Raw genomic sequence first — 26,333 nt, 5'->3', positions numbered from 1 at the left:
TTTTTGATCCATGTTGAGTTTATTTTTCAGTGTGGTGTGAGAAGGAGGCCCAGTTTCACTCTTCTGCATATAGCTGTCCAGTTTTCACAACACCTCTCACTGAAGAGACCATCTTTTCCCCACTGTATATTCTTCCCTCCTTTGTCACAGATTAATTGACCGTGTAAGCATGGGTTTATTTCTGGGCTCTCTATTCTGTTCCAGTGATCTGTATGTCTATTTTTATGCCAGTACCATTCTTCTTCTTCTTCTTTTTTTCTTAAGTAAACCCTACTCCCAATGGGGGGCTTGAACTCATGACCCTGAGATCAAGAGTCACATGCTCTACTGACTGAACCAGCCAAGTGTCCCCTACTTTGATGACTATAGCTTTGTAGTATATCTTAAAATCTGGGATTGTGACACCTACAAGCTTTGTTCTTCTTTTTCAAGGTTGCTTTGACTATTCAGAGTCTTTGTGTTTCCATATAAACTTTAGTACTATTTGTTCTAGTTCTCTGAAAATACTGCTGGAATTTTGATAAGGACTGCATGCTATCTGTAGATTGCTTTGGGGTATTACGGACACTTTAACAATACTGGTTCTTCTAATCCCTAAGCACGGGGTATCTTTCCATTTGTTTGTGTCATCTTCTATTTCTTTCACCAGCGTTCTATAGTTTTCAGAGTACAGGTCGTTCGCTTCCTTGGTTGTTTAATAATAGGTACTTCGTTATTTTTGGTACAATTGTAAATGGGATTGTTTTCTTAATTCTGCTTTCTGCTATTATTAGCGTACAGAAATACAACAGATTGTTATTAATTCTGTATCCTGTGACTTTACTGATTTCATTTATCAATATTTCATTTGGTGGAGTCTTAAGGGTTTTCTATATATAGTATCATGTCTCCTGCAAGTAGTGAATGTCTTACTTCTTCCTTACCAATTTGGATGCTCTTTCTTTCTTTTTTTCTTGTCTGATTGCTGTAAAAATTCAATATACATCTTAAGATGATTTTTTAAATATCCTTTCTCTAACTAATGGTAGAAAAATTGTTTCTATTTATGTATGTTTTCCATTTAGATAAAGATGTTATATCAAGAAGTTTTTTGGTGTCACAAATGATGAGATCTCTTTCAGGGAGCAAGCAATGAAAGACAAGGGCAATAAATGTTATCTAACACTTTCCCAAAGCCAATCTTTCTCTGACTGATGAATGAAAACTTGTAGTAACAGAATGCCACACTTTAACAACTTACTACTTTAGAAAGATAATTATATAATGGGTAATTCTATTAACCATACCACAGTAAGAATTCCTACAAATCAATAAGTAGCATATACATTTTTAAAATGGACAGTAGATACAGAAAAGCATTTCATATAAGAAATAGTCACAGAAGAACTAAGAATGGCCACCAGACATATGAAAACATGCTAAACTATTAATAATAACTGAAGAATATTGATTAAAATATGGAAACATTTCCCTATCAATTACCAACGATGAAAATGATCAAGAATATTCAACACTCATAAGGACATGAAAAAAAAAGTACTTCTACATTGATGGTAGGAGTATAAATACTTTTGCAATCTTTTTGAAAATTAATCTGATGCTACCTATAAAATTTTATTATTTTTTTATTTTTTAAGATTTTATTTATTTATTTGACAGAGAGACAGTGAGAGAGGGAACACAAGCAGGGGGAGTGGGAGAGGGAGAAGCAGGCTTACTGCTGAGCAGGGAGTCTGATGTGGGGCTTGATCCCAGGACCCTGGAATCATGACCTGAGCTGAAGGCAGATGCTTAATGACAGAGCCACCCAGGTCTCCCCATATCTACAAAATTTTAAACACCTACACCTACCCTAACCCCCAGTAATCCCATTTTTAAAATCTATCCTATGAAAATATTAGTGTACGTGCATAACGATACATTTACAAGGGTATTCATTACAGCCTTAGCATGGGAGAGTGAATAAGTAAATTTTAGTATGTCCACACAATGGAATATGAAGTTCTCACTTTATAACACAGAACATCCTTGCTATTGGTTTGGAAAGATGTCTAGGCATATTATTAAGCAATGAAAATAAGGTACAGAAAAATATATACAGCATTTCATTTTTTTCTGAAAAAGACACCCTGCACATAGGTATGTATGTAGGCAGAGAAAAATGTCTACAAGTAAACACAACAAACTTTTTTTTTTTTTAAACACAACAAACGCTTAATGATGATAACCTCTGGAGGGGGAGAGAGTTTGATGTGAAGAGGAGAACGAGGAAAGATTTTTTTTTAATCTTTTATTTAATACTCTGCACTGTTTGAATTTATTTTAATGTGTTTTTATTTTAAAAATAAAGAAGTATTTAAATGTAACATTTACTGGGTTTTGCACTGTACCCATTTGGGGATTACTTTATCATTGTAATCCTTTATGTAGAGTCACCTGACAGTCAGAATGAGGCTATTCTCTTAGAACCTCTAAAGGAAAACAAACAAAAAAACACCCAGAAATAGCAGATTCTCTGCTCTGGTCAGCATCCCTTCATTTCACTAAGGGATAAATTCCATCTAAAGGAAATGTCTGAGATTAGTAACCTATGCAAAGCGCTGCCCACAACAAAAGCACTGAAGATAAACAAAGAGATAAACCCACCTGGACTATATCCAAAACCATGCCGGCTGACACTGTTCCAAAGCCAGCTAGCAGAAATGGTACCAGTATTTGCAGCGCCATGACACCACTGGATTCCTTGGGTGATTTCTGGTTTGCCTCTACAATGGCATCTTCATCCCCATCACTAGATGCATCTTCATTCTGCAACATGGCAGCAGCTTCTGCAGTGCCCCTTCCATCACAGTAATTGTAGTCGGCATAGTCCTCATACTTGGGGCTACAGCTTGCAGGTGTGTGCCCATTATTGCCATGAAAAGGCTGCTCTGAGAAACTGTGGAACTCCATGTGCTGCTCAGATCGATTGCTAAAAGTCTGTGCTGCTGTTGATAATCCATCTTGCCAAACGCCATTTGCTTTCTTATGCCTATCGTCCTGGGTTTTCTGATAAATTACTGGAACCATACTCAACAACAAGTTTAAAAACTTATCAGATTGAATAGTATTTAAGCGTAAAGTCCAGTCTACTAAACCTCCTCCACTACTTGGACCACTACTTGTGTTATTAGTAATAGATCTTCCTTTGCTATTAGTCATATTGTCATCGCAAAAGACCCTGTACTCCTGAGATCTCAAGCTTTATGAACCATTGTAGGTAAATCAGAACCACACAAATGCTGGTTTAAATTAAGATGTTGACTTCATTTTGTAGGAAATAATGTTTCTACTAATAAAAGGTGTTTAGAAGTTCCACAGAGGGACTGGATCTGAAAAGAAGAAAATAAAATAATTTTTAAAAATCAGATTAGCGATCTTGATACTTAAGATTGTCATATAAAACACATGTTCTTAAACCAACCCGAAGGTGATGACACTATACTTTGTGGGCTCAAACACATAACTGTTTGGAGCCACACAGCTATTCTGTAAAGAGAAACATAATACAGAGAAATCGTGCTCAGTCTTTATTTAAAGTGTCTTTCATTGTTGCACACTTTACCTAATTGATTCCTATGTAAAACCATCAAGTCGCTGAAGTTTTACAGTGGACAAATTTATTAAATAAAGTGATGGCTTCTGGGGCACCTCGGTGGCTCAGTGGTCAAATGACTGACTTTGTGGTTTAGGCTCAGGTCATGATTTCATGGGTGGAAAGATCAAGCCCTTGTAGGGACTCTGCGCTCAGCACAGAGCTGGCTTGAAGCTTCTTGCCCTCTGCCCCCCACCCAGCCAGAAGCATGCTGACTCTCAAGTATTTTAAATGATGGCTTCTATTACTGTAGAGAGGTCTCAGAATCAAACTGTTACCACTCTTCACATATGTCAGTACATAAGAGATAAAGTATATGGCATTATATTTTAAATATTAAACGGTTACTTTATTTATGACTTAATGTAATATGTATTTTATCAAAATGTTATTTTTATTAAAATATGAGACAATGACAGAATGTGCTATAAAAATACTTGGTAAATATTCTGAATACTCGTCAGGGCATTTATTTCACATATGAAAGTAGGTTGGAGTCATATTTGCACAATTCATTATAATTGATTGAGGAATACAATCTCTGTTATCTACCAAATAACCAAAATGAAAAGAGATTACAGATATTCACTAAATGCTCTACTTTGCAAGCCAACCAAAAGAAAGCTTATAATGCACTTACTACTTAATGCTCTTCTCAAAGTCTGCTCTGACCTTCAATCCTAGAGTATGCCCCTGAGTGGCTGGCCAGTGACCACATTCTCTCTAAAGACTTGAAACTAAGAGACACAGACACACGCTGTAGCTAGTTCGATAGCGATGGACACTGAGGCTGGAGGTCATACACCATGCACCCAGGTAGAGAGCCTGAATATTTGGACAGCTGCTGCTGCCATAGACACAGAGGCTTTCAAAGATGTCTACTGCAGTGGGTCTAAAGATCTCAGGTCAGGAACACCTAGGCCTGCCTTGTATGTCCAAGAGCATCCGAGATCACGAAATTGGCACTTATTTGATAATGGGTACATGATCCCACCACCCAACTGCACTGCCCACCCACCCAGCGAGACTAAGAGTTAATTGCTGTCAGTATTGCTGCTTTTGATGAAAATTATTATATCCTTCAGTGTTTATTGCCAGTTCCTTAGACTGTCCATCCCCACTCCTTGGATAGGAAGATCAACAGCAAGGAAGGGCAAACAGAGCTATGTAGCAGGTGCTAATAAGGCCTGTCTCATCCACTTCATCATTTACTCGCTTTCCTTCCTTCCCTCTTGTGATTGTGGAGAAGTCTTGGAATTCCTACCGGGAAATATCTTAAAATAGATTCTAGGACCCCAGACCTATGGACTTGGAATATCTGTACATCTTTCTTTTTAAATTTCCCAAGCAATTATGGTGCAGACTTCTTGTGAACTTGCCCTGAGAATCCAATGAGTAGATGAAGGACCAGCTGCCCTTTCCTGCCACTTGCGGGGTGATCGGTATACAGAAAACGGTGGTGTTTGAAGAAAATCAGATGAATGGAAATGTCCAGAGTAAAGCCGAGGAGAAACCAAGTAGTCCCAGGAAGACAGAGATGACCAGAACAGCTGCCTGAGAACCTCCCATGGGTGGAAAGGCTCAGCTGTACTTCTGGAACTAATGAGATTCCCAGAACCCTTAGATGACTAGATTGAGAGGATTCTGTTCTTCAACCCATTGTCTTTTTTTTTTTTTATTTTTTATTTTTTTTTAACTATTTGAGAGAGACAGAGACAGAGGTAGTGAGAGAGAACACAAGCAGGGAAGAGAAGGAGAAGCAGGCTCTCTGCCAAGCAGGGAGTCAGCCGTGGGGCTTGATTCCAGGACTCTGGGACCCCATGACCTGAGCCAAAGGTAGATGCTTAACGGACGGAGCCACTCAGCCTCCCCTCCCCATTTGTGTCTTTTTTAAGGGCAAGCATTTCACGGCCTCAGGGAGAACTTTAATGAAATGAAATATAAAACAAGCCTCAAAGGGACTGAACTTTAAGACAAGTTTATACTACGGAAGGGCCTGTGATGGATACAGGCAGTTTCTTCCTCCTTTTGAAGTAGAATTATACAGTTGATCAAAACGGAAATGCAGAGAGCTGGGGAAACGTGACCAACTAACACTAGAGAGAAAAATGAAGGGGAGGGAAGGGGCATAAAAAGGAGTTATTTCCCAAGACAAGTCATCGCTGTTAGAATATTTACAGGGCATGGCTAGGCACATAGTCAACACAGAGTGGGCCAAGCAGGATCCAGATGCAAAGATACGTCCAGCTCATACTTCCTCTCCTAGTATCCTCACGTCAGCATAAGTAATTCGGAAATGGAAGATGGATACTCAACCAGGGCCTCTGTGCAGAGAGACCATGAAGGGGGCTGAAATCCAGTCCTAGGCTCCATTCATGGGGATGCCTTTTTCTGGGAGGCAGTATCCTACCCACCAGACCACACAATGACAAGTGGCTCAAGCAGGACCCAAGTCCTTCCTGTTTTCTTACTATTTCCTGAGTGACTACGAGATGCTAGAGTTACACCAAATTAACAAAAGTCACCACTCCTGCTTCTAATGGATTTTAACTTGTAGTGGGGAGGACAAACCACCAGGTGAGCAAACAAATGAGATAATTTGTGGAATATGTGATAAGGGCTATAAAGGAAACAGCTGATTTAATGAAGAGTGAGTAAGTTACAAGGTTAGAGTGGAAGGCCTCTGGAAAAGTTTTCTCACTTCTCTTCGAAGTGACATCATCCTGAAGCTACCATTTTATTTTCCAGCTCAAAAAGTCCCCTCTACCACCACCACCACCACCATCACTACCACTTGAAGTGAAACCCATCCACATTAAAAGAGGATCCACAGAAAGAGAGAATCAAAGCCAGGAGATGAGAGAGTCTCGTAACAATTAGAACCTCTATTTCATTTATGTAAAGCTCATTCCGGCCCTGTTGTTCCCAATTATTTGGACCAATAACTCTACAGTGAGAAAGCTAGTCTGAGTGGTGTTTCTATCCTAACAGCTTCTTTTTTTTTAAATAATGCAATTTGGAATTAGTAGGGATTATCTTGTTACAGGTGCATGCCCTAGACTACATATCACTATTTTGCACTGAGAAATGTGTTTATTTTTACTTTATCCTTCACTTCATCCAGTTACTGAGTGATCATCAGCCTAATGCTTGCTTACTGACAAGTTCCATTACCTCCCTTAAAGACTCCTTAAACTTTCTTTTAAAGAAAGCACTTGGGAACTTACTGAATAATGGGTTATAATCAAAATACTTTGTGATGGATGTAAGATGAGTAATGTACATATATACCACCAAATAAAAATCATTGCTCTATACAATTTGCCCATGTATGACTAAAAACAGGGAATAATTTTAAAAATAATTAAACGGAATTTGGCAAAGTCTTCCCTAGCTTTAAGGTACTTAAAGAATGTCAGTGGAGGGACGCCTGGGTGGCTCAGTTGGTTGGGCAGCTGCCTTTGGCTCAGGTCATGATCCCAGTATCCTGGGATCTCTGACAAATAAATAAAATCTTAAAAAAAAAAAAAAAAGAATGTCAGTGGAGATACTTGTGGGTCACTCCTCAGCTACTTAGTAGGTTATATTAATCTAACCTAGTTGAGAAGAAACAGCATCTTTAGAACTTCTGTGTGTCAGTTACAAAGAAGCAAATCTCTAAAAGCAAAGAATCTGCTACTCTACTCGTTAATGGCCAATATTTGCACAAAACAGAAGTTGCAAATATGAAGCATGATTCAAAAATCCTCGACTGAGTGGCTGTTATCAAATACTATTACTTAGCAGCTGTGTTCCAAAGACTCTTTAGGTGCTATGCACAGCCAACACAGGGGCAACTTTATTTTAGTGCCTTGGATCCTTGTTGCTCAAAGTACAGTTTGTGGTCCAGCAGCACTGGCATCACCCAGGAGCTTGTTAGAAATGCAGGGTCTCAGTTCCAAGCCCTACTCCAATCTATGAATCAAAACCTGCCATGTTAATACATCCCCAAGTGATTTGTGTACACATGAAAGCTGGAGGAGCACCTCCCTGTACATTAAAAAAAAAAAAAAAGAATGTGATTTATAGGGCGCCTGGGTGGCTCAGTTGGTTAAGCAACTGCCTTTGGCTCAGGTCATGATCCTGGAGTACTGGGATCAAGTCCCGCATAGGGCCCCCAGCTCCACAGGGAGTCTGCTTCTCCCTCTGACCTTCTCCCCAGCTCATGCTCTCTCTCTCTCAAATAAATAAATAAAATCTTAAAAAAAAAATCTGATTTATATTCCCTTTACCAAAAAGATGTTGTCAGACTTTGAAATGTGAACAAGGACATGAGCACTGGTAATACTAGTGGGACAGTAAACGTTATTATACTGTTTTGGAAAACAATGGGCATTATCTACTAAAATTAAAGATGCATATGTCCCACATGCCAGCAATTCCACCCTAAGTTCATGCCCTGAAGAGACTCTTGCATGGTATACCAGAAGACACACAAAAAATGTCCTCAGCAGCATTTTCATACTGGCAAAAAAAATGGAATTAACTCAAGGCCCAAAACCTAAATTGTGGGATATTCATAGACTGGAATACATGAAAGTCATGACAGACACAAATTTGAAGAGAATGGTTATATTTGGCTAATGGTATAAAAGCAGACGGGGGCTTCAAAGGTATTGGCTGCCATTTTTTCAGCTTGACTGAATACCTATTACGCTCCTTTATTCATATATACACTACATGAGCGTTTCAGTATGCGTGATACTGTAGATTTTATCTTACTCCCATTATTGCCACCCTCCAGTAAGAGAATTATCTCCACCTGTCGCCACCTTACTTGAAGGCACATGAGAGGGTTACACTTCCTCATCTCCACTGACATCAGATTTAGCCACGTGACTTGCATTGGCCAATGGAATGAGAGCAGTGGCAACACCTACAAGCAGAAAGAGGTTCAGCTCTGTCTCCTTTCCCTCGGTCATGAGACTGGCACATCCTAGGTTAGTGCTGCTTCTTCAGACTGGATCCTGGGACAAAGACACGCGCAGAGTCCCAGCTACGGCAGCCAATCCACGGTAACTCACAGGCAACATGTAACGTGAGAAAGAAAGAAAGGCTTATAGTTCAAAGCCGCCAAGAATTCGGAATGATTACCACAGCATGAGCTAACAACAGCATCCTAATAGTATATATATTTAGAAAAGGACTCTGGCCTACAGATGCCTGCCTACTTCAGTTTAGGTGAATCTCAGATATACTGAGCACTTACGGGTTCCAACTACGGTTAGAGTTTTAAAACAGTGGTTTGCAAACATTTAGATCTTATTAACCAAACTTCCCCTCGAATTTTACCAAGTTCAAAACAATCTTTCCCAAGGGGCACCTTGGGTGGATCAGTTGGTTTAGAGCCAACTCTTGGTTTCGGGTCAGTCATGATCTAAGCATAGTGTGAATGAGCACCGTGTGGGGCTGGGGGGCTTGGTGCTCAGCAAGGAGTCCGCTGGAGATTCTCTCTCTCCCCCTGCCCCTCCCCCTGCTTCCCCTCCCTGCCCCACCCCTGCACATGCTCCTGCTCTCTCTCAAATAAATAAATAAAAATCTTGAAAAACAATCATTCCCACCTCATGATTAGAACGGCCATCATCAAGAAGAAAAGAAAGCAACTGCTGACTAGAATGTGACAAAAAGGGAGTTATGCACTGCTGGCAGGGCCGTAAATTGGTACAGCCATTATGGAAAACAACATGGAGGAACCTCAAAACATGAAAAAACAGAACTACTATACGACCTAGCCATTCCACTTCTGGGAACATATCCAAAGGAAACAAAGACACTAACTTGAAAAGATATCTGCACTCCTGTGTCCAGAGCACCATTATTTACAAGAGCCAAAATATGGAAACCACCTAAGTGTCCACTGACAGGCAAGTGGACAAAGAAGCTGTGATGTATGTAGTACATAAACACGTAATAGATTATTCGGCCATTAAAAACGACAACAACAACATCAAGGAAATCCTGACATTTGCGACAATACGGATGGGCCCTGAGGGCATTATGAAATGAAGTGAAATAAATCAAAAAGGGAAACAGACATACTGTATGATCTAATTTATATGTACAATCTTGAAAGAGAAAGAGAGAGAAAGAAAGAAAGAAAAGACAAGAAAGGAAAAAAAAAAAACCCAACTCACACACAAAAAGATCAGACTCGTGGTTACCAGAGATGGGAGCGGGGTGGGCAGCAGCTGGGGGAATTTGAGGAAAGACGGCAAAGAGTACAGACTTCCTGTTCTAAGATACACAAGTACTAGTGACATAATCTGCAACACGATGACTATTGTTACCACTGCTGTAGGATATATAGAATTTGCTGAGAAAGTAAATCTTAGCAGTTTCCCCCACAAAGAGAAAAAAGGGTTTTTTCCTCCCTCATTTCTCTTTAGTCTACCTATACGGCATGTTAGATGTTAACTAAACTTACTGTGGTAATTATTTCACAATATTCATAAGTCAAACCTTAATGCTGTAAACCTGAAACTCACACAGTGATGTATGTCAATTATATATCAATAAAACCGGAAAAAATTAAATATATACACAAAATCTAAAATTTTTTTAAAAGATTTTATTCATTTATTTGACAAAGAGAGATCACAAGTAGGCAGAGAGGCAGGCAAAGAGAGAGGAGGAGGCAGGCTCCCCGCTGAGCAGAGAGCCTGATGCAGGGCTCGATCCCAGGACCCCGGGATCATGACCCAAGCTGAAGGCAGAGGCTTAACCCACTGAGCCACCCAGGCGCCCCCAAAATCTAGAATATTTTAAATGATCTTTTTCTAAAAATAAGTGTACATTTTAACACCAAGAATGTAGAAGGAGAAAGGGTGCCTGGCTGGCTGGGTTGGAAGAGCATGCGACTCTTGATCTTGAAGTTGTGAGTTCGAGCACCACATTTGAGGAAGAAATTACTTAAAATGAATGAATAAATTAAAACTTAAAAAATAAAATAAAAGAATGCAGAAGGGGCAAAATCTCAGACTAAAAGACAGCCCTTCCACTGAATACACTGAGATTTATAAAGAACTCACTCCATGATCCCCATCACAGTTTTGTCATGGGACAGCCCTGGTCTACAGAGACACATCAGGGACCGATTGATTTAAAAGAATAGAAACACCAGACACCCCTTATGAACTAAACTTCAGTTACAAAAATGAAAAATATTAATGTTCAAATTGCTTGTTTTTAAAAATTGGGAAAATCCAGAGTATTATATGTATGTTGATTTACTAAACCATTATCTCAGAGAAAATCTGCTCCTTGTGCTAGAGGAAGCATCCTGTTGCATTGCAAAGGTTAAATGATACACTCGAAAAATCTGGCAGAGCTGTGAGGCAGACCTGTCATGCCTCCTTACTAAGAAAGGCATTAAATGAGAGCTTAATACTTTGTTATCTTCCCACAACAAAAATGTTTTGAGTTCCTGTTACTGGTATTATAACATTTAATCAAAAATCTCAAAACCTGTCCATCAGGTGGGTATTTTCTATTTGTACAAATATATTTACATAAACTGTATATATTTGTATAAATTGTGTGCACTCTGCTTCTTTCATTTTCTCTTTGAGTATATCTCTTCTGTGTTTTGTTATTCAAAAGCGGGTAGTAACCAAACAGGATGTATTAGGTGGTCAGTTAAATTAGCTTTCGAGAAGGTTATGGCAAACAAAACCAGAGCTCAGCTGATAAACTGTTTCCTTGTTTCACAAAAAATACTTGTTCAGGGGCCACCTGGGTGGTTCATGACCTGCCTTCGGCTCAGGTCATGATCCCGGAGTCCTGGGATCGAGTCCCACATTGGGCTCCCAGCTCCATGGGGAGTCTGCTCTGACCTCCTCCCCTCTCATTCTCTCTCTCACTCTCCCTCTCAAATAAATGAATAAAATCTTTTTAAAAATGTGTTCATTCTTTTGAATAATACTCAATTAAGTACTTAACTGTCTAATTGTAGAATCGGTTCATAAAGAAGGATTATGTCAAATTATTTAAGTTGCTTTGTGCAGGACCCAAATAGCAGGTTGACTTTATGGCTCTACAGTTTTCTTTAACTATTTTCTTTTTTTTTTCTTTAACTATTTTCACTTTAAGCTCTAAATCTGTGTAAACTTAAATGTTCACCAACCTCTATCAATGATTAACTCCTTCCATTTAAGCAAAAATGATGTTTAATAAATAGACTTTTAAGTATCAGTTGCATTACCTGAACCTCAGCTTCTCCATTTCTTATCTACAATTCCCTTTTCCCAAAGAATTTACCATCAAATCAGCACATATCCCCCACAGCTCCTAAACATATCCCTCTGGCTGTCCCATGTTCACCTCGACACCACTCTCTGTCACTCTGTTGTGACCTCATGCCAAACCTGCCTCCCTTCGGTGCTCATCAGAACCCAGAGGACACTCTAATTCCACTTATGGAGATCAGAGACCTTGACAGCTCAACTACTGAGTTCATACTGAAAAACTCCCTTCTCCATTCAAGCTAGCCCTACATCTATTACTAAAATCATTTCCCATTTTTAGCCCTTTGATTTCATCATTTTCATTCAGTGAAATGGATTATTTCCTACATTGCTTATTTGGGGTTCCTAAAATTTCACATAGACTCAGTACCTTCTACTAGATTACCTAAGTCAGGTAAATTATTCTCTTCTCTGCTTCCTTTATTCAATACAATTTCCTTTATTCAACTTTTCCACTTCTCTACTTTCTACCCAAATGTTCCTAACACCCAGGAACTTCCATCTCATTCAAAAGGCAATGATAAAAGTATCCAACCACAAAGAAATCTACCCAAATTAATGTAAGACTAAGGGTACAGAGAGGAAAGAGTAGTCAAATTAAATGTCAAAAGTATAGTTAGCAATTTTCCTATCACTTAGAAGTTTAAAAAAGATAATTTTTTTTTAAATGAAAGGTATCCATTTGGTTGTCTAAAGCCCATTCCCACATGACAGAAAGGACAGGTTGCATTTCCTGTGGTATTTTAATAGACTACCTGGCCCTCAACAGAAATCGGTATGGTGATGCAAAAGAAATCTCAAGAATTCCAAATGCACTATTGCTGTTTGGCAGAGGTATATAATTCATTGTATCCAGTTAAGAACAGATAGCTAGGGACGCCTGGGTGGCTCAGTCGGTTAAGCGGCTGCCTTCGGCTCAGGTCATGATCCCAGCGTCCTGGGATCGAGTCCCGCATCGGGCTCCTTGCTTGGCGGGGAGCCTGCTTCTCTCTCTGCCTCTGCCTGCCACTCTGTCTGCCTGTGCTTGCTCTCGCTTCTCTCTCTATGACAAATAAATAAATAAAATCTTTAAAAAAAAAAAAAAAAAAAAAAGAACAGATAGCTAGAAAAAAAGTATACAAATGTCTTCCGCTCATGTCCTTCAGCTAAACAAGGAATAGGAACTGCCCATGGTAACAATTCTAAGGAATGCAGGTGAATCCATTCAATAACTATCCCACAGACTTTATTAAGTGTAGGTCTCAAACTGGTCCAAACAACAGCTGAGTTATAGTAATTTATGTATCTTAAAAATTTTTATCATTGTTCAGCTCCTTTAAAAGTGCTTAGAAGGGCCACCTCGGTGGCTCAGTGGGTTAAAGCCTCTGCCTTCAGCTCAGGTCATGATCTCAGAGTCTTGGGATCGAGCCCCATATCGGGTTCTCTGCTCAGCAGGGAGCCTGCTTCCTCTCTCTCTCTCTCTGCTTGCCTCTCTGCCTACTGTGATCTCTCACTCTCTGTGTGTCAAATAAATAAATAAAAATCTTAAAAAAAAATAAAAATAAATAAAAGTGCTTAGAAACTGAGAGGTGTCTGGTGTTTCAGTTGGTTAAGCACCCAACTCTTGCTTTTGGCTCAGGTCATGATCTCAGGGTCCTGGGATCAAGCCCCATGTCCGGCTCTGTGCTAGGAGCCACATAGGCTTAGGATTCTCTCTCCTTCTCCCTCTGCCCTTCCCCCCACACCCATGCACACACAGTCTTTCACTCTCTCTAAAGTAAATAAATAAATAAATATTTTAATACTTATAAACTGAAATTTAAGACACACTACTTCACAAATACTGCCCTGCCTGGTTAAAAGGCTCACCTCTAAAGTACCATGAAAGTATCTCCTGCTTCCTCCCCTCCTTTTTTGGCTAAAATACTTAACTAGCTTCTTTTAAAAATCTTGAGTTCTTTGATTTAAACTGAATGTAAGCACTCACAGAAGTTTCATTTAGGTAGGAGGGAGTGATACCAAACTTTCTTGGCAAGTTAGGAAAAACTGGGAGAAGCAAAAGGACAATTAACTGCCATTTTAGTAGCACTGAATTGCCGTAAAATTGGTGGTCCTGATAATTCCCTAACAAACACAAAAGCTTGAGCAGCCTTGGACATGATTCAGCTACTGATATCCAAAAACTAGCTAAATGCATAAAACACTCACTCACTTCCAAGACTGTCCACTGAGAGAAAAGAGTAATGCCATAAAATTTATTCTTTCTATATGCCTAGAAGACAACCAAACAGTTGTAAAGAATTTGTTTTACACCCAGAGAAATAATCAATGGGTATAATAAATCTTCTGTATAATAAATCCACCACACATCTCAAATAGTTTTTCAATGAAAACCAGACTCAGAGCAACTGACTTTGTTTTCAGAATCACAACCTCAATGTCACTAGTTAGTTAATTTAATTATTATTTGGAAGAATGATTAAGAAAGATATGCCAGAGGGGGAGGAGTCAAGATGGCGGAGAAGTAGCAAGCTGAGACTGCTTCAGCTAGCCGGAGATCAGCTAGATAGCTTATCTAAAGATTGCAAACACCTGAAAATCCATCGGCAGATCGAAGAGAAGAAGAACAGCAATTCTGGAAACAGAAAATCAACCACTTTCTGAAAGGTAGGACCGGCGGAGAAGTGAATCCAAAGCGACGGGAAGATAGACCCCGGGGGGAGGGGCCGGCTCCCGGCAAGCGGCGGAGCAACCGCGCACAAAATCGGGACTTTTAAAAGTCTGTTCCGCTGAGGGACATCGCTCCAGAGGCTAAACCGGGGCGAAGCCCACGCGGGGTCAGCGTGGCCTCAGGTCCCGCAGGGTCACAGAAGGATCGGGGGTGTCTGAGTGTCGCAGAGCTTGCGGGTATTGGAACGGGAAAGCCGGCTACAGAGACAGAGCCGACAGTGAGCTCGCAGCTCGGGGTGACCTTGAACCGGTCGCAGGCTCGGTGAGCTCGGAGCGCGGCCGGAGGTCAGGCAGACGGGAGTAACTGGGCGCTGTTCTCTGAGGGCGCACTGAGGAGTGGGGCCCTGGGCTCTCGGCTCCTCCGGGCCGGAGACCAGGAGGCCGCCATTTGTATTCCCGTCCTCTGGAACTCTACGGAAAGCGCTCAGGGAACAAAAGCTCCTGAAAGCAAACCCGAGCGGATTACTCACCCCGGCCCCGGGTAAGGGCAGTGTAATTCCGCCTGGGGCAAAGACACTTGAGAATCACTACAACAGGCCCCTCCCCCAGAAGATCAACAAGAAATCCAGCCGAGCCAAGTTCACCTACCAAGGAGTGCGGTTTTAATACCAAGGAGAGCAGCAGAATTCCAGAGGAGGAGAAAGCCAAGCACGGAACTCATGGCTTTTTTCCTGTGATTTTTTTTTAGTCTTGCAGTTAATTTAATTTTTTCTTTTTTTTTTTTTTTTTTTTTTCTTTTTTTTTTTTTTTTTCTCGCCTTCGGGTAAAATTTTTTTTTTTTAACTGTTACCTTTTTCTTTTTTTTAACGATTTTTTACTAGTTTATCTAATATATATATATATATTTTTTTTTTTTTTTACATTTTTCTTAGGTGTTTTCTTTTTTTAAAATTCTTTCTTTTATTTTTCTTTTTTTTTTTTTTTTTTTCTTTTTTCTCTCTCTTCCTTTTTGAACCTCTTTTTATCCCCTTTTCTCCCCACTCACGATTTTGGATCTCTTCTAATTTGGTTAAAGCATATTTTCCTGGGGTTGTTTGCCACCCTTTTAGTATTTTACTTGCCCCTTCATTTACTCTTATCTGGACAAAATGACAAGACGTAAAAATTCAACACAAAAAAAAGAACAAGAGGCAGTACCGAAGGCTAGGGACCTAATCAATACAGACATCGGTAATATGTCAGATCTAGAGTTCAGAATGACAATTCTCAAGGTTCTAGCCGGGCTCGAAAAAGGCATGGAAGATATTAGAGAAACCCTCTCGAGAGATATAAAAGCCCTTTCTGGAGAAATAAAAGAACTAAAATCTAACCAAGTTGAAATCAAAAAAGCTATTAATGAGGTGCAATCAAAAATGGAGGGCTCTCACTGCTAGGATAAATGAGGCAGAAGAAAGAATTAGTGATATAGAAGACCAAATGACAGAGAATAAAGAAGCTGATCAAAAGAGGGACAAACAGCTACTGGACCACGAGGGGAGAATTCGAGAGATAAGTGACACCATAAGACGAAACAACATTAGAATAATTGGGATTCCAGAAGAAGAAGAAAGTGAGAGGGGAGCAGAAGGTATACTGGAGAGAATTATTGGGGAGAATTTCCCCAATATGGCAAAGGGAACGAGCATCAAAATTCAGGAGGTTCAGAGAATGCCCCTCAAAATCAATAAGAATAGGCCCACACCCCGTCACCTAATAGTAAAATTTACAAGTCTCAATGACAAAGAGAAAATCCTGAAAGCAGCCCGGGAAAAAAGAAGTCTGTAACATACAATGGTAAAAATATTAGATTGGCAGCTGACTTATCCACAGAGACCTGGCAGGCCAGAAAGAGCTGGCATGATATTTTCAGAGCACTAAACGAGAAAAACATGCAGCCAAGAATACTATATCCAGCTAGGCTATCATTGAAAATAGAAGGAGAGATTAAAAGCTTCCAGGACAAACAACAACTGAAAGAATTTGCAAATACCAAACCAGCTCTACAGGAAATCTTGAAAGGGGTCCTCTAAGCAAAGAGAGAGCCTACAAGTGGTAGATCAGAAAGGAACAGAGACCATATACAGTAACAGTCACCTTACAGGCAATACAATGGCACTAAATTCATATCTCTCAATAGTTACCCTGAATGTGAATGGGCTAAATGCCCCTGTCAAAAGACACAGGGTATCAGAATGGATAAAAAAAACAAAACCCATCTATATGTTGCCTCCAAGAAACACATTTTAAGCCCGAAGACACCTCCAGATTTAAAGTGAGGGGGTGGAAAAGAATTTACCATGCTAATGGACATCAGAAGAAAGCAGGAGTGGCAATCCTTATATCAGATCAATTAGATTTTAAGCCAAAGACTATAATAAGAGATGAGGAAGGACACTATATCATACTCAAAGGGTCTGTCCAACAAGAAGATTTAACAATTTTAAATATCTATGCCCCCAATGTGGGAGCAGCCAACTATATAAACCAATTAATAACAAAATCAAAGAAACACATCAACAATAATACAATGATAGTAGGGGACTTTAACACTCCCCTCACTGAAATGGACAGGTCATCCAAGCAAAAGATCAGCAAGGATATAAAGGCCTTAAATGACACACTGGACCAGATGGACATCACAGATATATTCAGAATATTTCATCCCAAAGCAACAGAATACACATTCTTCTCTAGTGCACATGGAACATTCTCCAGAATAGATCACATCCTCGGTCCTAAATCAGGACTCAACCGGTATCAAAAGATTGGGATCATTCCCTGCATATTTTCAGACCACAATGCTCTAAAGCTAGAACTCAACCACAAAAGGAAGTTTGGAAAGAACCCAAATACATGGAGACTAAACAGTATCCTTCTAAAGAATGAATGGGTCAACCGGGAAATTAAAGAAGAATTGAAAAAAAAAATCATGGAAACAAATGATAATGAAAACACAACGGTTCAAAATCTGTGGGACACAACAAAGGCAGTCCTGAGAGGAAAATATATAGCGGTACAAGCCTTTCTCAAGAAACAAGAAAGGTCTCAGGTACACAACCTAACCCTACACCTAAAGGAGCTGGAGAAAGAACAAGAAAGAAACCCTAAGCCCAGCAGGAGAAGAGAAATCATAAAGATCAGAGCAGAAATCAATGAAATAGAAACCAAAAAAAAACAATAGAACAAATCAACGAAACTAGGAGCTGGTTCTTTGAAAGAATTAATAAAATTGATAAACCCCTGGCCCGACTTATCAAAAAGAAAAGAGAAAGGACCCAAATAAATAAAATCATGAATGAAAGAGGAGAGATCACAACTAACACCAAAGAAATACAAACTATTATAAGAACATACTATGAGCAACTCTACGGCAATAAATTTGACAATCTGGAAGAAATGGATGCATTCCTAGAAACATATAAACTACCACAACTGAACCAGGAAGAAATAGAAAGCCTGAACAGACCCATAACCAGTAAGGAGATTGAAACAGTCATTAAAAATCTCCAAACAAACAAAAGCCCAGGGCCAGACGGCTTCCCGGGGGAATTCTACCAAACATTTAAAGAAGAACTAATTCCTATTCTCCTGAAACTGTTCCAAAAAATAGAAATGGAAGGAAAACTTCCAAACTCATTTTATGAGGCCAGCATCACCTTGATCCCAAAACCAGACAAGGATCCCACCAAAAAAGAGAGCTATAGACCGATATCCTTGATGAACACAGATGCGAAAATACTCAACAAAATACTAGCCAATAGGATTCAACAGTACATTAAAAAGATTATTCACCACGACCAAGTGGGATTTATTCCAGGGCTGCAAGGTTGGTTCAACATCCGCAAATCAGTCAATGTGATACAACACATCAATAAAAGTAAGAACAAGAACCATATGATACTCTCAATAGATGCTGAAAAAGCATTTGACAAAGTACAACATCCCTTCCTGATCAAAACTCTTCAAAGTGTAGGGATAGAGGGCACATACCTCAATATCATCAAAGCCATCTATGAAAAACCCACCGCAAATATCATTCTCAATGGAGAAAAACTGAAAGCTTTTCCGCTAAGGTCAGGAACACGGCAGGGATGTCCATTATCACCACTGCTATTCAACATCGTACTAGAGGTCCTAGCCTCAGCAATCAGACAACAAAAGGAAATTAAAGGCATCCAAATCGGCAAAGAAGAAGTCAAATTATCACTCTTCGCAGATGATATGATACTATATGTGGAAAACCCAAAAGACTGCACTCCAAAACTGCTAGAACTTATACAGGAATTCAGTAAAGTGTCAGGATATAAAATCAATGCACAGAAATCAGTTGCATTTCTCTACACCAACAGCAAGACAGAAGAAAGAGATATTAAGGAGTCAATCCCATTTACAATTGCATCCAAAACCATAAGATACCTAGGAATAAACCTAACCAAAGAGACACAGAATCTATACTCAGAAAACTATAAAGTACTCATGAAAGAAATTGAGGAAGACACAAAGAAATGGAAAAATGTTCCATGCTCCTGGATTGGAAGAATAAATATTGTGAAAATGTCTATGCTACCTAAAGCAATCTACACATTTAATGCAATTCCTATCAAAGTACCGTCCATCTTTTTCAAAGAAATGGAACAAATAATTCTAAAACTTATATGGAACCAGAAAAGACCTCGAATAGCCAAAGGGATATTGGAAAAGAAAGCCAACGTTGGTGGCATCACAATTCCGGACTTCAGGCTCTATTACAAAGCTGTCATCATCAAGACAGCATGGTACTGGCACAAAAACAGACACATAGATCAATGGAACAGAATAGAGAGCCCAGAAATAGACCCTCAAATCTATGGTCAACTAATCTTCGACAAAGCAGGAAAGAATGTCCAATGGAAAAAAAGACAGCCTTTTCAATAAATGGTGCTGGGAAAATTGGACAGCCACATGCAGAAAAAAATGAAATTGGACCATTTCCTTACACCACACACACAAAAAATAGACTCAAAATGGATGAAGGACCTCAATGTACGAAAGGAATCCATCAAAATCCTTGAGGAGAACACGGGCAGCAACCTCTTCGACCTCTGCCGCAGCAACATCTCTTCCTAGGAACAACGCAAAAGGCAAGGGAAGCAAGGGCAAAAATGAACTATTGGGATTTCATCAAGATCAAAAGCTTTTGCACAGCAAAGGAAACAGTTAACAAAATCAAAAGACAACTGACAGAATGGGAGAAGATATTTGCAAACGACATATCAGATAAAGGACTAGTGTCCAGAATCTATAAAGAACTTAGCAAACTCAACACCCAAAGAACAAATAATCCAATCAAGAAATGGGCAGAAGACATGAACAGACATTTCTGCAAAGAAGACATCCAGATGGCCAACAGACACATGAAAAAGTGCTCCATATCACTCGGCATCAGGGAAATACAAATCAAAACCACAATGAGATATCACCTCACACCAGTCAGAATGGCTAAAATCAACAAGTCAGGAAATGACAGATGCTGGCGAGGATGCGGAGAAAGGGGAACCCTCCTACACTGTTGGTGGGAATGCAAGCTGGTGCAGCCACTCTGGAAAACAGCATGGAGGTTCCTCAAAATGTTGAAAATAGAACTGCCCTATGACCCAGCAATTGCACTATTGGGTATTTACCCTAAAGATACAAATGTAGTGATCCAAAGGGACACTTGCACCCGAATGTTTATAGCAGCAATGTCCACAATAGCCAAACTATGGAAAGAACCTAGATGTCCATCAACAGATGAATGGATCAAGAAGATGTGGTATATATACACAATGGGATACTATGCAGCCATCAAAAGAAATGAAATCTTGCCATTTGCAACAACATGGATGGAACTAGAGCGTATCATGCTTAGCGAAATAAGTCAAGCAGAGAAAGACAACTATCATATGATCTCCCTGATATGAGGAAGTGGTGATGCAACATGGAGGCTTAAGTGGGTAGATGAATAAATGAAACAAGATGGGATTGGGAGGGAGACAAACCATAAGTGACTCTTAATCTCACAACAAACTGAGGGTTGCTGGGGGGAGGGGGTTTGGGAGAAGGGGGTGGGATTATGGACATTGGGGAGGGTATGTGATTTGGTGAGTGCTGTGAAGTGTGTAAACCTGGTGATTCACAGACCTGTACCCCTGGGGATAAAAATATATGTTTATAAAAAAAAAAAAAATTAAAAAAAAAAAAAAAAAAAAAAAAAAAAAAAAAAAAAAAAAAAAAAAGAAAGATATGCCAAAACAAGCTACAGAATCAACTAAAACACAGTCCACAGTTAAACCGTTTCTACTTACTGAGAAAATGTTGACAGAATAAATACGTGTGTGTCCAAAGAACTAAGGGTACTGCATAAACAAAGTACAATTTATCCTACCAAGTGCCATCGGTTAGATTGTATCTAGTCCCTATCAAACCCACCAACTAAAAAATGGGAGGGGGATTCAATCATTTAACTAGACATTCTGATTAAATTCACGGCATTTACAAATTCTTTTTATAACACAGGAAGCCAACTATTACCAGAAATATCCACTAGAGCTATGATTTGAAAAAACTTGAGGAATAGTTAGATAGTGAGGAGTTCAATCAGAGAACCCTGTTTTGAAGTTGAGAAACTGCTTTTCTTTTTTTTTTTTAAAGATTTTATTTATTTATTTGACAGAGAGAAATCACAAGTAGATGGAGAGGCAGGTAGAGAGAGAGAGAGAGGGAAGCAGGCTCCCTGCCGAGCAGAGAGCCCAATGCGGGACTCGATCCCAGGACCCTGAGATCATGACCTGAGCCGAAGGCAGTGGCTTAACCCACTGAGCCACTCAGGCGCCCCAGAGAGAAACTGCTTTTCAATAATAAAATGAAGTATATTTCTCTTACTCTGTTAAACATTTCTTACATGTATCTTATTAAAAAACTGCCACTTAATGACTCTCTCCTTTAAATGATAAACAATCGACATTCATTAATTTCCTGAGAACTACTGCTGAGAACATCCCCTTCTCGTCAGTCATTCATGTATAAAGTCATATGAGACTTTATTTAGAAGGCTATGCCAAAACAAGCTAATGAATAAAACTAAAACACAATTCGCAGATAGCCTTGCTACTGAAAACTGGTATGTTTACTTTTCTTTAATAAATATTGAGCCACTTTTTTTTTTTCTTTTTTACTTCAGCAGTGAGGAAACTTACAGGTACATCAGAAATTCAAATCTATGATCAGTTTATTCATCTTAATGTTAAACTCCTAGTTTTATTTTCTCTGGTCCCAGTTTTGTAATTCTTTTTTTTTTTAACCAACATTTCTTGTAGGTGTTGTTTTTTACAAACTGATTCAACGTTTCTGTGTAAAACAGTGTACATAAGAATAAAACATAAATATATTTCCGATCCAGTTTTCTCTGGCTCTTCTGAATCTGAAATACTTAAATTGAGAAAGAAAGTTTTAAGTTCATCAGCATTTCAAATGAGTAAAAATTATTATTCAGAATTCATATAAAAGTATACTTTCATACTTTTCCCTATAACACATGCTTATATTCTTAGAGAGAATTCAATTCTAAAAATGCAAACCTACTTCTGGACCAACATAAAATATACACTTAGCTCTTTGTATAGTTAAACTGAAAACTGAAAATGCAAGCTTCCAGAATTTTAAGGTGCAGAAGGGATGCCAAAGTGCCAAAGTTTAAAAGAGAAAGAAAATCCTATTTTTAAGAACAGAGAAAGGAAGAAAGGAAGCTAACATGCCAACATTTAAAAGAAAAAGAAAACTTGTTTTTAAGAAAAGTGAAAGGAAAACGTGGTTTTCCCCATGTAAAGTTGGCATTTTCCTTCTACATTTTAAGACCTGGAGTGTCCCATAATTTTCATGGTATCTCATTTCAACTATGTACTACTCAGAGCACATCTATCTGTCTACCTCCCCATACTCTCCCCTAGCTCAGACGTAGTAAAGCGGAACACTCACGCACCGACCCCACTAAATTACATTACCTTCCAGAACTAGGAAATAGGTCAGCACCTTCCCTGCGGTGTTCCTCAGGTGGGAGCCTAACATCACCGTCCCTAGGTAGGACACCCTCACAAGGGCACCACCCAGGGAGATGAAGCTGATCTTCTACCTTCCCAAACTGCACTTTCCCTTAAGAGTCCTCCCAGAGTGCTGTGGAGTTCAAGTGCACCGAGTCAGTTCAAGGGACTACGCAGATTAGGTACATGGCAAGTACAGAGTGTTATGTTACTCAATTATCTTGGCAGCGAACTGAAACAATGGCCTCAGTATCTTTACTCCCTGCAATCAAGTCTCTCCTCTACCCTTTGGCCAGGGCTGTGCACCTTTTTTTCAAATATCAGTTTTTTTAAAAAATGGGAGGGGAAAAGCTCGAAGTTCAACTTCCAAGTTCAAGCTAACTACCCTCAAAGCCACCTAAAAACCAACTGCGTTGTCGTGATGGTCTTTGCTCAAAAATGTCCTGACTACCATTCCTTCTTTCCCAACTCATTTGAAATTGTGCTTCTGATATCCACTAGCACAGAGGTTGTGGGTTTTTTTTTTAATTACTTTGCTTTTTCTCACAGAAGCAATAGGTCTTTAGTAAAAAAAAGAAAAAAAAACAAGGATACATAAAAATTGTTTATTCTGGAAACCCATTATTCAGAGATAATCCCTGATGACATATTAGTATATATAACTCTTTTTTTTACAATACTTTTTCTCTATATATGTATAAAACAAAATAGGCTCATATTGTACGTATTATTTTATATCCCGTTTCTTGCATTTCATAAAACATTCCCCAAATTGCCTTATCAATAATATTCTACAAAGTTACTTTTGATGGTTATTGCAATTTCCTCCTTCTAAAAATCCTAGGAGCTCCAAAATTGCCACTTTCTTTGCTACCTCTCTCTCTCCACTCATTTCCCAGTATGAACATCACAACTAAAAGGCCTTCATTTAATGAACACATCCTAAACACTGCCAGATAACTGACATTCTGTATTCATTTTTCCATTTTTTATAGCCATTTCATTTATATTTGTTAGATAATTGTGAGTAAGTTACTGCATCTGTCCCAGGACACTCCAAAGCAAGGCCAGATTACCACCGAGTCTATGGTGTGTCTCCCCCACAATCCACCATATATATTTCAAAATGATAGTAACTCCAAACACATTAAGAGTCACAAAAAGGTATGATTTTTCCCAGAAAAGCTACCTCATTTTTTCTTTAAAAATTACAGAACATCAATGTTTTTCTCTCTTTTGGTGCTTCTTTGCTAATGCTGAAACGCATGCTTGGACTGCCTATATAGGATTGAGAAAGGGGTAGCTTATGTCCTAAAGAGTAGTATGATTTAATTTTCTTTCCTAGTTTTTATTTACATTTCAGTGAGTGCAATTACACTAATACAGTGCAGTATTAGTTTCAGGTAGAGAACTTAATGATTCAAGAGTAAGATGATTTTAAATTCAGATTATAAAATCTATGCACAGACTCCCATACCTGAGTATACAGATTTCAGGCAAGTATGTGATGTGGAATCACTGGCAAATGCTTTATGTTGTATTTGAAACTGTACAAAGCTTCCTGAGCTATTTGCTACCCTTTCATTAAATGAATTAATCAACAACAGGACTTGCATTGAGTGATTTTAGGGGGAAATTCCAAGTGACTTATACAGCAGATCTCCACACTTCAACTGAGAGAGATGATTTTCTTTCAAAAAATCCAATGTTCAAAAAGTATCAACACACTAATGATAATGACAGTAGTTAAGAGTTTGGGCTCCAAAGTCAAACTGCTTTGGCTTAAATTCTGACTTTCATTAGCTGTGGGACTATGCCTCTACACCTCAGTTTCCTCGTGAAAAAAAAACCTCCCTCATTGGGTTTTTCTGAAGATTAAGTGACTTAATACACGTAAAGTACGTAGATCAGTGTATTAAGCCCTCAAAAATGTTAATTATCAGCATCATTAGTCATAATTCTTTCTATACTTTTATAAAACATTCAAAACCTAATTTTCCATCCCTTTTGCCCCTTATTAAGGAATATACAATGCCATATGATCACAAAAATATTATACATCGCTGTATTGAACCCCCGGCTTGTAATCTGCAGGTCCACTGTTCTGTTCCAATTGTCTTTAAAAAAATCAACTGAGGTTTAATATTTACCTTTTATATAATTTATCACAGCCTTTTTTTTTTTAAAGATTTATTTATTTATTTGAGAGACAGACAGCCAGCAAGGCGGGGATGGGAAGAGGGAGAGAGAAACTTTTCTGCAGACTTCTGTTCAGCACAGAGCCCAAAGCAGGTTTTGGTCTCACAACCCTGAGATTATGACCTGAACTGAAACCAAGAGCTGGACACTTAACTGACTGCGTCATCCAGGTGCCTCTAGCCCATCCTACTTTTAATTTAATTAATTAAACTGCCAGCAAGCTATAAAGTGTTGTGTATATATACTGACCACTATGTACACATACACTACACAGTACTTATATATCCCAAGACAAGACAGGTCTTTAGGAAACCAGTGTTTTAAAAGAAAAAAAAAAAAGAAAATGAAAGCTGGAATAGGAAGTAGCTGTAATACCATTGTTAGGTTTACATATCATCTCTGATGGATTTTTTCATTTTCATCTACCATTTTAAAAAGAGATCTTAATCCAGCAAACTGGATTCAAGTTATTTGACACAGCGGATTGCTCAAGAATGAAAATCACTCCTTCTTAAAGTTCATTCTGAATACACAGGTGAACTCTGCATTTTCTTTAATTACTCAACTAATAAATGAGCAAGTATTTACTGAACACCCAGAAATGTAGCTGTATCATAAAGTGCCTTTCTAAATAAGTGCCTCATAAAACTGCAGAAGGAAGAGACCACTTCTTTTTTTAGTACCTGCCCACCCCTCGATGCCCTTACTTTGCTAAAAACATTATTGCCTTTATCTACATGAAGGTCATCCTTTACTAGTTTATGAGGTTTTGATACAAAATTCTACATATTTCCCAGTCAGTATTACTCAAAATGTGGGTGTTCACTAAAAGTATGTTGAAAGAAGGAATGAGCAAAACAAATGGTGAGCAGAACCTTAAAGGACAACTAAGATTTAGAGAGATGGGCGAGAAAAAGGCAGGGGTGGGGGTGGGGGGGAGGACAAGGTGACCGGTTAGCAGCGAGAAGAGTACTGGAGAAATAAGTAAACAGGTCTGTATGGAACATTCCCGTCCCCGTGCAGCAAAATGGTAGACTGGGTAAGATCTGGAATTCCTGATCTGGAATCCCCTAGGGGACTTAGGACTTCATTTTCTAAATTAGGCCCATAGTATTTAAACACTTAGTTTTAATGCAGAGCAATTATTTGTTTAAATTAAACCCTATATGAAATCCCTACATATAAAATTGAACAAACGAAGAGGTATAGGGTTTTGCAACTTGGTTCCCACCCACTTGGTCTTCAGCTACCCAACTTCAGAAGAACCAGGAGACCCCTCATGGGAGCAAATCTCAAAAACTACTGGGTTAGAGAAAAGTCTGGAAGGACAGATACCAAAGTGCTCAGAGTATTTACTTCTAAAGAACTAGGTTGGCCCATGTTGGGTGTGGGGTGTATCGTAAGGAAGGACTTGAAATACCCTTTTCCCTTTTTAAATCTTGCATATGTTTGTATTATTTGAATTTCTCCTCACAT

General features: G+C 39.0%; 1 protein-coding gene across 8 annotated transcripts in view; it reads right to left on the bottom strand.

Moving 5' to 3' along the window:
• Positions 1–26,333, bottom strand: part of SLC41A2 (solute carrier family 41 member 2) — a 126,170-nt gene that overhangs the window by 93,235 nt on the left and 6,602 nt on the right. For 5 of the 8 annotated variants that reach the window (XM_045084754.1, XM_045084753.1, XM_045084756.1 and 2 more), the window contains exon 2: positions 2,647–3,371. In XM_045084754.1, coding sequence (XP_044940689.1) covers positions 2,647–3,201 — 555 coding nt within the window. In that variant the 5' untranslated portion in view covers positions 3,202–3,371. The other 3 variants (XM_004743041.3, XM_004743042.3, XM_004743043.3) reach the window with 3 other exon arrangements.

The sequence above is a fragment of the Mustela putorius genome, unplaced genomic scaffold (assembly GCF_011764305.1).
Source record: "Mustela putorius furo isolate JIRA1106 unplaced genomic scaffold, ASM1176430v1.1 tig00000788_pilon_pilon_pilon, whole genome shotgun sequence".
Classification (NCBI taxonomy): Eukaryota; Metazoa; Chordata; class Mammalia; order Carnivora; family Mustelidae; genus Mustela; species Mustela putorius.
The sequence above is the reverse complement of the archived record's forward strand: the minus strand, read 5'-3'. Positions and strand labels throughout refer to the sequence as shown.